This window comes from Crotalus tigris, unplaced genomic scaffold (genome assembly GCF_016545835.1).
Source record: "Crotalus tigris isolate CLP2741 ecotype Arizona unplaced genomic scaffold, ASM1654583v1 scf7180000018806.1695572, whole genome shotgun sequence".
NCBI lineage: Eukaryota > Metazoa > Chordata > Lepidosauria > Squamata > Viperidae > Crotalus > Crotalus tigris.
In genome coordinates, this window is record NW_024097205.1 from 888,357 (window position 1) to 900,455 (window position 12,099).

The 12,099-nt window shown below is 37.4% G+C and overlaps 1 protein-coding gene across 2 annotated transcripts in view; it reads right to left on the reverse strand.

The window, feature by feature from the left end:
- The window catches only part of ATG2B (autophagy related 2B), a 53,942-nt gene that overhangs the window by 11,042 nt on the left and 30,801 nt on the right, over positions 1–12,099 (reverse strand). For both annotated transcript variants that reach the window (XM_039356191.1, XM_039356192.1), the window contains 9 exons: positions 10,573–10,772; positions 9,930–10,010; positions 7,901–8,007; positions 7,671–7,763; positions 6,904–6,971; positions 5,325–5,401; positions 4,261–4,431; positions 2,619–2,760; positions 354–556 (listed from right to left, as the gene is read on the reverse strand). In XM_039356191.1, coding sequence (XP_039212125.1) covers positions 354–556; positions 2,619–2,760; positions 4,261–4,431; positions 5,325–5,401; positions 6,904–6,971; positions 7,671–7,763; positions 7,901–8,007; positions 9,930–10,010; positions 10,573–10,772 — 1,142 coding nt within the window. The remainder of the gene's footprint in view (positions 1–353; positions 557–2,618; positions 2,761–4,260; positions 4,432–5,324; positions 5,402–6,903; positions 6,972–7,670; positions 7,764–7,900; positions 8,008–9,929; positions 10,011–10,572; positions 10,773–12,099) is intronic.

Here is a 12,099-nt window from a genome sequence, read left to right on the forward strand (position 1 = left end):
AAATACTTAAAACTCACTTAATATATACGAAAAGCAACTGAAGTCATTATTAACGCAAGCCAAAAGCCCTGGCTAAAAGTCTGAAAATTTTTAATTTAGGCCAAGTCCCTCTAAATGGATGGATTAACAAATAAATACCATTACTAAATTATATTCAATCACTCTATTACATTCTAAAGTGATATGATCCACTTTTTTCAAATGTATATATTGTTATTATTGACATTAATGTTAATGACTTTCCAGATGGTCATTTTACAATATTTTAATAGCCATAATTCAATCTACATATCCCAAAATCTACTTTCCATTTTAAAATTTCTGATTTTTTAATAACATTAGGAATTTCTTACAGAAATAACAGCCTTTGGTGCAAAAAGAATACAAAAGTCATCATTTTCAGAAGGTGCATCCCCTATAACTTCATTAATCATGTTGGGAGTAAATGTTGCATAGGCAGGGCTTGGCTCTTGGGACAGATTCCCACTTTCATCAGGAAATAGGAAAAGATCTGAACATGTTGGTGCTGGTGTTTGACTCTTTTCATCCATGCTTCCTAGAAGAGAAAAAGTTGAAAAAGTTTAAACTTTTCCATGTAATCAAGAAATTACCAAGGTAGACTGACTACATCTTGATGGAATTCTTTACTAATATGCCTGTGAGAAGATCAGAAATTAATCATACTTTATTTAGCATGTCACCCAAACTCTTAAAATGTGCCCAATCATTACTGTTTTTTGTTGAAACATGTGGAATGTTGTTAGAGAAAGAAGCAATAGTGGAGGACTGTAAAACAAAATTAAAAGAATTTTTTAAAAATAATTTAGGTAAAGACATTTAAGAATGGCTTGGAAAAAAAATAGGATAAAATAGGGTTAATTTTTTGGCTATAATATACAGATGGAACAATGGGAAAATATGTGGCTGAAATTTACGTTATGTTATGGTTTTAAGGAGAATTTTTATAAAATGATGTATCATTGGTATAGATCACCCAAAAAATTGTCTAGAATGTTTAAAAGTACCTCAAATTTACATTGGAAATGTGAACAAGAAAGAATATTTTATCATCTTTGTGGATATGTTAAAAGCCAGAAAGTTTTAGATTCGATACACTAATTCGGAGGATTATAAAGACTAATATACAATTGAAACTGGAGGGTTTTCTTTTGAGACTAATGGACAAACAATTGGAAAAAGACATGTTGCTTTCTTTTTATATATAATTGCAGCAAGATTTTTCGTGTTTCCTCAAAAATAAGACCTGGTCTTATTTTTTATTTTTTTGCCTCCAAAAGAGGCAATAGGACTTATTTTGGGGGGATGTCTTATTTTTCCCCCAATATCTGCCTCCCCTTTTGGCAACAGCACCGACAGCCCTGTCCAGCAGGAGTCCGTGTGGCCGCCAGCCCACTTCTGCGGCCACTCACAGCAGGTCACGTGGCCTGCTACTCCATGCCGCGGCCATGAGGTGAGGCAGTTCGGGGGGGGGGTGGATCTGCATCAAGTGCCCCATAGGGACCCAAACACTTTTCGCTCAGAAGGAGACTGGAAGCTTTGTCTGCTTGCAAATGGGGCACTTGGGAACAGGGCTAATCGCTCCATTCCCATGCACCCCATTTGGAAGCAGACAAACTTCCAGTCTCCCTCTGGGCAAAAAGTGTTTGGGTGCCTATGGGGCATTTGGAAACAGAGTGCTCCATTTCCAAGCACTTCATAGGTGCCCAAACATTTTTTGCCCGGACAGAGAAATGACAGACTGGAAGCTTCATCTGCTTGCAAATAGGACACTGGAGACAGAGCGAAATGCTCGGTTTCTAAGTGCCCCATTCACAAGCAGACAAAGGTTCCAGTCTCCCTACAGGGAAAAAGTGCATGTCGTGTCTGGATTGCCTGTCTTCCCCTCCTACTTCTGCCTCCATGTTCGGACTTATCTGCGCTGCAACAAGGGGCTGGTGGGCTGTGGTTGCTGCCAGACACCATCGCCTCCTGCATACTTGCCGCCACTTGTACTGGTCATGCCCCCCCCCAGGCTTATTTTTGGGGTAGGGCTTATATTAGGCCCACCCCCCAAAAATCAGGTAGGTCTTATTTTTGGGATGGGTCTTATTTTGGGGGAAACACGGTACCTACAATGCAGCAATGGTTGGTAGATGATGAATTTGAAGAAACGCCAAACTGACTTCTTTGATCAGAGAAAGAATCAGTATCTATATTTATGGCTGATTAGTAACCCTTATAGATTTGTTGCATGAAATGGAAAAATAGAGTTGTGATTTATGGTTTTGATTAGAAAGAATAATTATAGAAAAAATAAAAGTTGTGTTCTAACCATAGAAAAAGACGTAAATTTATAATTGTACTTATAACTGTTGTAAAGAAAATTAAAAACTACTTCTATTTTCTTTCTTCCTTTGCTTTTGTACTCTTAGCTTTTCCAATGATTTCTTTGGTCCTAATATAGAATAAAATTCTATTATTTTTTAATCTTCTTAAAATGTTAATAAAACATTTAATACTATTAGATGTACAAATTATAAGCATAATGCAATATGTTCAAAAAATAAATATGAAACTTAAATAGCTTTTGATTAAAAATAAAGTCCAAATAGATTTACCATTAGCTTGTAGGTTAGAGGGAGAAATCACCTGCTGGGTTTCAATCTCTTCCATAGCATCACTCATTAAATCACGTAAGATTTGTTGGTCGGCTTCAGCAAGAACTGGCCCTTGGGAAGGTGGCCAACTAGAAACATCTGCCTAAATAAGAAAATTATACAGAACCAAATTTGAAATGGACACGCAACAAACTTCTTCAGAAGTTATTCCTGAACATCCTATCTTAAGGCTACTGCTCCATATATTATAAAGGGGCCTAGTAGATTAAAGTCGTTTAAGCAATCTTGGTGATCTAGTATCCAAATGCCTCCATCTTTACTTGATTTAGCTGCCTTATTTAAAACATTAATATATGTAAATAAGAACATGAGTACCATTATTTTTTTTAAGTAAATGAAATGAACCACTGATTATTTTCAAAGAGGCAAGTCAGTCTATGAATGCAAATCCTTTACTGTTTTTATTACAATAGACCAGTGGTTCTCAACCTATGGGTCGGGACCCCATTTGGGGTCGAACGACCATTTCACGGAGGTCGCCAAACAAGGCTGTCCGCCATTTTTTCCCCCTTTTCTTTGGCCATGCCCCTGGCACCCGGTGATGTATAAGTGGTTGGGGGTCACCACAACATGGGGAACTGTATTATGGGGTCGCGGCATTAGCAAGAACCACTGCAATAGACTAACACATTTATAGTAATCTAAGTTTTCATGAACTATTATTCAATATCTCAATCTATCATCGATGAAAGATTATTTCACAATAAATGTGATGTACTTTAAGATGCCACAACATTCTTGCTGATTTTAAAGTTTGACTGTTCTCACTTATTTACTCATTATCTCATGTTTTCATCAGCATAAAGAGCCATGGATATAACATAAAAACATTGTGTATGTAAAATTGTAAAGAGAGTGACCCTGGGGTAAAATATGACATAAAAATTACAAATCTGCTATAAAAACCAGACTCTTTATTGTATGATAGAAGTTGCTTAATGTTATCAGAGAATACTTCCTGCGTGGTACAACTAAGAATGGAAATCTAGTCTAAACCAGCATCATATGAAAGCTTTGCTTTGACAAATGCCCTGATAGTGAAAGTTAATCTGTTAAGTTATTTAATGATGATCATGAGCAGTGATCCCATAAGTGCATCTTTGATTTGTTGATAAGTTTCTCTGTCAAATTGAAAGTATACAGCAGCCCCTAGGCAAAAATGGGTCAATGTCTTCATTTATTATGTATAGCCAGCCAGCTGTGATCTATTCAAATCGTTATTTTACTGACTGTTCTGTAAAAAGATTATGTATGACTATAATAATAAAATAAGAAGATAGAAACAGAAAAAATTTAACTGGGAGTTTTATTTTTTTCTAAAAAAAAGTGTGCCTGGCTTTTAAAAAAAATCTGGTAGCAATTTTCTTTCTAGAATTAAAAGTTGATGTCAATGTATTCTTCTACATCTGACAATCATTGTCTTAGTAAATTAAGATGAAAAGTAAAAATATTTCTTCCCCTTCAAAAAAAGATAATACATAAATAATAATTTGTATCAAGATGGACGTAACTAAACAATGAAAATTACACGATTCCGGGAGGGGGGGAGGGGGGAAGGATTAAGAGAAATATATATTCATACCTTCACATTCTGTTTGGTCAATCCAGAAGTACATTCCATTTTAGCAGGAGGATTCAAATCACCATAACTTGCAATATATTGTATGAGATTCATCAATGCAGCACATGAATCTGAGCATGTTCGAATGTGGATAACATCACTAGAACAATGTAGTTCAAAATATGGATTGCTCTGGCAACAGAAAGTAAAACAAGATCATTTTTGATCCCTATGAAAACTACACACACTCATATTTAACAACAAATAAAACATATATGCTTAGAAAACCCCCAATTTGATCTAGGGTAGTGGTGGCGAACCACTGCCCTAGATCAGAGCCCTGTCTGTGGGCACGCGTGCCATTGCCCCAGCCCCGCCTCTCCCTGTGGCCCCCTCCTCACCAGCAGCCCCCCCAGAGGAGAGTCACCCCAGGTGTGGCCCATGCGGAGCAGCGCAGCCAAGGACATGGCAGCTGGGCAGCAGGGACAAGACTCCGCCCTTGCACACTGTCGCGTGCATATGATGCTGAGGAGTGCGGGTGGAGGGCGTGGCCAACATGGTGCTGCAGGGCCGCCTGGGTGATCTGCTGTGGCAGGCCGCGGAGGTGGTAGGTGGCCCTGCGGCTGGGCAGGGCAGGATTGGGGCATTAGTGGGCAGGTTTTGGGGCACTCAGTGTTTAAAAGGTTCGCCATCACTGGTCTAGGGGTTAAGGCACCAGGCTAGAAAGTAAGGAACAGTAAGCATGAAAGCCAGCTTGGGTCAGTTGCTCTCTGTCCAATTCACCTCACAAAGTCATTATTGTTGGGTAAAAACAGAAGGAGGAAGGAGTATTAAGATATATTCATCACGTTTTATAAAAATAAAAAAACACAGGATAAACTAAAAAAAGAGTATGTTAAGGAATCAAATACAATTCTAGTCCTACTAACTGATTTTCATTTTTCTTTGTAAATAAATCCCTCTTTATTTGTAAATAAGTCCCCTAATGATATATAAGTTTTTATATATATTTTATGTATGTTCAAAATTAGCCTTATTTTGTCAAAGTTGTAAATAAATAATTTTGTTTTTATGTTTTAACTTACCCTCTCTTCACCAGATTGAGGTTTCACTGTCCTTATGGTCAGTTCCAACAGTCCCATATCCATAACTTGAACATAATCTGGAAAAAAAAAAGAATAAAAATATCTATTTATTAAACTGCTTTAATACGGCTTCTTTGTTTTTTGTTTTTTTAAAAAAACTACTTAAGTCTTCACACATTTTTAATTCAGTTTCCAAACTAATGTATAGTAAAACCCTAACAATGTACCATTTTGTACTATTGTCATTTCTTCTATTATACAATACATGTTTAATGTGATTTGTACCAATTTATGAAGTAAACTGCCAAATATACTTCAGTAACAACAGATTTCTTTATTTCCAGGGTGAATCCTAAATAGTAGTTTGCTCAGTTGCATCCAATGACTGTTAACTGGGGGTCACTTAAATTGACATTATACTGTAAACATAACTTCCTCCTATTTCATGACCATTTAGCTTTACAGTATGTGTCCAAGCCACCTGCTTCTTGTACACTTCCCACTTGATACAAGATAGTATTACAATTGATATTCAAACCCATTCTAATTTAGAGAAAATAAGCAGATAAATCAAGAGACACTGCACTCATCTTTAAGGCGTGAACTTCATGTCTGACTGGGAATGAATTCAATCCGCATATACATACATGGCCATTACTGCATCCAACAGTGAGTGTCCACGCCACTATCCCCTCACACTCCTTGTTCTTTTTTCTCACTATCAAATACTCTTCATCCTTGCTATGATTCTTTTCCTGCTAGGCTGGGAAACAATGAACATTTTCTTCCTGATTCAGCATGGAAGAATAGAGAGCAGAAGGGAAGGTGAATGGATACATACATGGATCCAAGTTTGTAAATCGCCAGAAGGAAACTGGGCAAATTGGATAGGAAAGTAAGAACAGAAAGAAAATAAGGAAGTAAGGGAAATAATTGAATGTGTATATGCAAGGATAAAAAGATAAAGAAGGAACAGATCTTTGAGATTAGGAAATTTCAGTGGCCTGTTATTGTAGATGAAAATATGCAAATGAAGGACTGAATAAAAGAGTATCCTTAAATCTGAGTTAGTCCTGCTCATTTTTAGACTTTCATGAGTTTTAGATCCCAAGTGTGCCACTATTTGTGTTTCTGTCTTCAGGTAGATAGATTATTTGCCACCGCAGATGTCCTTTAAGATTAGACAATGGCTATACAGCAGAAGTCCCCAACCTTCTGGGCATCAGGGACCGATTCCGTGGAGAAATGTTTTTCCATGGACCAGAGGAGGCGTGGTTTTGCATGCTACCTGCATTTCACAGATGGGACTTTGCTTTTTTGTGTGGACCAGTTGCTGGCATGTTGCGGCCCGGTACCAGTCCACGGCCCGGGGATTGGGGACTCCTGCTATAGAGTCTTAATATACTCAAGAAAACTAGAGAAGAAATGCTGACATCCAGAATATTCATGCCATCTTAGATAATCATGTCCAACTGACATTTTATTAACTAATCCTATATGCTTAATATTATAAGTTTTCAATATCCTAACTGGTTATGTTTGATTCTCTGGGTTCTTTTCAAATGTGAAATACACTTACCTTTTTGGAGATTCACAGTAGCATTATTTTTGTCAGATAAATGCAAAGCAGCCTCATCCAAGATTATCCTACAGCCAAAAAACCCTAAATTGTGTATTTGGTATATAAATAAATGATGCATTTAACCACTTAATTAAAGAATACAAATGTAATCATCTTCTTAACTTTGCATTGTTATTGATTTTGTTCTGATAAGGCAGTTTAACTACAAGTAGGAATAGATTTCCATCAGTGAAAACAAAATTGACATGCACTGTTCATTGAGTTGCAACTGGGAAGATCACAAAAACTACATAGAACCAAATAAAGTCTTTGGCTGACAGGAAAAAATGAGAAACTACAACAAGAATTAACTTTAAGTATGCATTATGGTAAAGGAAAAAATGAATTATACTCCTGTAGGCAGAAACCAAGAGGACAACATGAAGGGGAAAAAAACCTTTTTAAGTTTAAATTGTTGAAAATCTTACAAATATTTTAAAACAAGAAGATATGCATACTGCATGTTTTGTCCTATTTCTTTTCTATGTCAATTCCAAATTCATGTTTTTAAAAACAAAAGTCACTATGGCCAAAAAAAGGGGTGATTCTATAAGTATTAACTATTGTAGGTTTACAATGGATTTTTATTATTTAAGAAAAATTGAAACATTAGCTTTCATTAAAAATTCATCTTCATCTTCATCCTCATGTATGGTTTTATATTTTCATAACACCTAAAATAAATATGAAGGTGAAAATGAGGCTGTTGGTCTTTTAAACGTTACCTGAGAGTAGAAGATGATTTATCCAGTGCCATGCTACTTGAGATGCTAAATGTTTCAACAGTAAGAAGACATCTAGTTGGTAAAAATAAAGGCCTGCCAAAAAAAAAAACAATAACCCATCAGTGTTGTTATTCCTGAAAGTTTGGACCAAAGTATTTAAGAGATTTAAGATACTGCTGACAACAATTGCCATAATACATTACTCTGAATATTCTTCTTATTTAACTTACTTGTAATTCAGAGCACAACTCCAGAGATGGACGTGAAATGTTGTAATGGAGGCTGGAGGATTATATCCCAATACAGGGTCATCAGAAATATTCAAAAAATACATAATCTACAATTACAAAAGCATAAAAATAGACCCATTAATTTCCAATTATTCACAATTTAAGGCCACTTCACAACATTTATTAAAAAGTGAAATACTGGACCCAGTGATAGCTTGCATAGTTTTACCATCCTGCTGCAGCTTTGCTCGCCCAAGTTTTGTTCCTTACTATGCTATAGCAAAATCTTCCAGTGTAGGTTTCTAGGAGGCACCCATGCCTCAGGGATGGGGGAGAACTACTGTAGAATATGCTCTGATGAGCATACAGAGCTCCGCTAAACTGTTTCTGGACAGAATCTTTCATTTGGGCTTATAAGAAATTACTAAAGTTGCAGACCAGTTTTTAACATATTTTAATACCAATAAAGAAGTTAGAAAATGAGGATAGTGAAAAATAGCCACAAAATTATAATATTGCAATATTTCTAAGATATATTTTTATAATTTTTTATTATATCCTATATTACAGGTAGCCCTCAACATATGATAATGACTGGGACTGCAATCTCAATAGCTCAGTGAAGTGATTGTTAAGCAAGATGTCACTTGACCAGTTTCCTCAACTACTACAATCCTAGTTGTGGCTGTTAAGTGAACTCGTGGGGTGTTAAGCAGATACAGTCCCAAGGAGCAATGAATTACCCAGGTGGGTGGGGGAGGCCCTGGGAGGCCCAGTGAAGGCAGTGCACAAGTTCAGAAATGAAGTGCAGCACTTGGTGGCAGCAACACTGATGCAGAGGCCTGGAGCCTTCAGCAGTCTCCGCCACTTACCTCTGCTCCCAGGCTGTGACTTCAGCCCTAGCCTCACTGCTGCCACTGAGAAATGTTGCCCAATTCCCCACACCCACCTATCTCCTTTGTGACCTAGGCTCTGTGCCCTGCAGCACTTGGCTATAATGCTGGGGCTATAATGCTGAGACCCACGGCCATAAGTAGCCTCAGCCAGTTGTCACTGCCCCAGGCCTCAACTCCACCCCTAGCACTACTGCTGCCATTGAGAAACGTTGTGGGATGTTCTTCAAGGTGTACAAGCCTGAGGGGACAGTGTGATTGCCCTGGCTTCTGCCCCCCCCCCCCCGCATCTGCCTTGAACCACTCACCAACTATTTTTCTCCTACTGCTGAAAGGCCTGGACAACATATCTGAGATAGCTCATGCTAGTGCCAGATCTTCTTTCCGCAAGCTACCATGCATCATTCTGCAAATCTTGTGTGGTTTGGAGAATGAGCGTATGGAAACATCATCAGTCTTTCTGATCCAGAGCTGAAAATCCTTCCTGCCAAAATCTGAGCAGGATTTTTAGCCCTGAGTGGAGAATCAACTTTCTCTGCTCCAAAACTGAAACTCCTCTGTGGCTAAAAATCCTGCTTCAGCATGGACTTTTTTTGCCAGCCCCCTGAAACTAGAGGGAATTCTCTTAGCAGGGGCCAGTGGCATTTAACTTTCTGGGGAAGCTGGCAGGGAAGATTGCAAATAGTGATCTCATAATTGTGGGGCACTTGGCAACTAGTTGTAAGTGCAAAAGGGTCGCAAGTGTCACAATCATGACTGTTGGGATACTGCAATGGCCATAACTTCAGGTCGTAAGTCCTCTTGTTCAGCAGCTTTGTAATTTCAAATGGTCACTAAATAAATGGTCATAAGACAAAAATGACCTATATATCTTCCATAAAATTGATGCTATTGTTCAGGATGCAGACTTTCTTTCAAGTAACTCGTGCCATTCTCCCAGCCTATTTTTTTCTTTAGCAATATATGTTCTACATTCTATGGAGTATGTTTAAGTTATCATTAGGCATTTTTATCTAATTAAGGATTTTTCTGTTAATATCTGTGAAAATCTATAATGTTTCTCAGTTGTTTCATTTGGCTGTAAGGTCATTAGACTGAGTGACGAGTAATTGAAATCAAAAAGCAAAGTGATATACCTGTTCATGCCAGCTTAAACCAGAAGGAAGCACTCTATGCTGCAGAGTGGCTCCTCTTAAGCCAACTGCAACTAAAAACTCCTAGAAAACAAAGTATATCAAGTTAGTTTAATGATTTGAAATGTTTGGAATTAAATGAACATGCCTATCCTTTCTTTGACAATAACAATGTTAATAATGTTAGTACCATAACAAGAACAATGTAAACAGTATATTAAGTTACTATCTGACTGGAAATTCAAAGAATTTATAGTGCAATGATAAAGTGGTGCCTTTCAGAGTTGTTGGACTAGATGCCCAAATAGCTCTAGCAAACAGAGCCAAATGTATAGAATTATGGTTCAAATTCCTACCTGACTCTATTTACTGACTGGGCCAGTCATTTTCTCATAATGCAATCTTATCTAATGAATTTACTGTAAGGATAAAATAGGGTGTGTGTGTATGAGGGGGGATACTCCTATATGCTATCCTCAGCTCTCAAAGGAAAGTCAAAATATAAATGTATTGATAAGCACTGATGATGTTACATAGTTTGGGTAATGAAACGTCTGCAAGAAAACAAGCAAGCTCAGAGAGCACCAAGGACCCCTTCAAATGTATTGGTAAATAAATAATAAATTAATTAATTCTAAATACAAACCTTTGTATTTATCTCTGATTTATTTGACTGTATTTTAACTGCAACTGACAACATGCTTAAGCATTCTGCTCCTACACCATCTGGAAAAGGTGTATTGGAACCTTCTTCTTCCGAAAAATAAACAGTAGGTTCTAGCCAATGTGGATGTGTTGCACTTGGCAATTTTATTTCGGACAGAGACACTGTCTCTTCTACCACTCCTGCAAAAGGATGATTTGCTTATTACTTAAAGCAATTTGGAATGTAGAATGAAAACACACATTCTCTCTTTCAGAAAAAATGAAGATAGCCAAAGTCTGGTAATATTCATAGTGACAATGACTGCTTTGTATTCAAAAACAAAAGGTATTTGGGAGCACACAGGTGGCAATGGTCTACAACAGTGGTTCTCAACCTGTGGATCGGGACCCCATTTGGGGTCAAATGACCATTTCACGGGGGTCACCAAATGACCATTTCACGGGGGTCTGCCATTTTTCCCTCTTTTCTTTGGCCACGCCCCTGGCACCCGGTGATGTATAAGTGGTTGGGGGTCACCACAACATGGGGAACTGTATTATGGGGTCGCGGCATTAGAAAGGTTGAGAACCACTGGTCTACAACATTTTTAAAAAGCACACCTTTTCTTAGGAACAATATATGTTCCTTAGTAATAATGGAGTTGCTGTGCAATTCCAGGAAGACACATTTAGTTTATGAACTTGCACAACAATGAGGCTTCAACTGCATGCCAAAGCACCTTTTTGTCTTTGCTCTAAGTATTGCACAATCCGTTTTCTATTATATACAAATAAAAAGAAATTTCTACAATATATTTCGCTAAACATCAAAGTTTGCCAAGGATCAGCAATTTATTTGACTACTACACACACAAAAAAATCAGAAAAGGTATTTTAAAAATTAGAATACAATACATTACTGATCCCTTCTGGGAGCAGAAGCCCAGAGAAATACTTCAATAAACTTACTAATGACTAGCATCGTCCTCTTACATTCTGAATGCATAAGACATTGTTAACGAGAGTCAAACTAGAAAATTGTCAACATAATTCTGTCTCACATTGCTCACACTTATCAGTAGAGTTTTTCATAGAGCTATGCAAGGTGCATTGCTTGAAGATAAAATACCTCTCTGTATTTGTGTAATAAAGTAGCTGTTGAAAGCTTGCCACAGTTGCTTTGAAACCCTTCCTAGAACTTCTGTGCATGGACAAGCATGCCAGAGACACTTCTGTCAGGAAAACTGATGAAATGATTCAATGATTCAAATGGAACTAAAACTGAGGAATTCATTCCTATTACTTTCATGTACCAAGCTGCATGTACCTTAAAAGTATAGTACATTTTTACTCTTAATTTTTGTTTAGAGTTTGTAATGCTTCAGATATGTTTGAAAAAAGTTGTATGGAACAAGCAGGACTATGTATGCAGGACCTCTCTATGATTTATTGAAAAAGTCGTAACTGTTTCCATGTGACATGAACACCAGTTAAAATGCAATATTGCACACAACCTCTGCCCACTGCC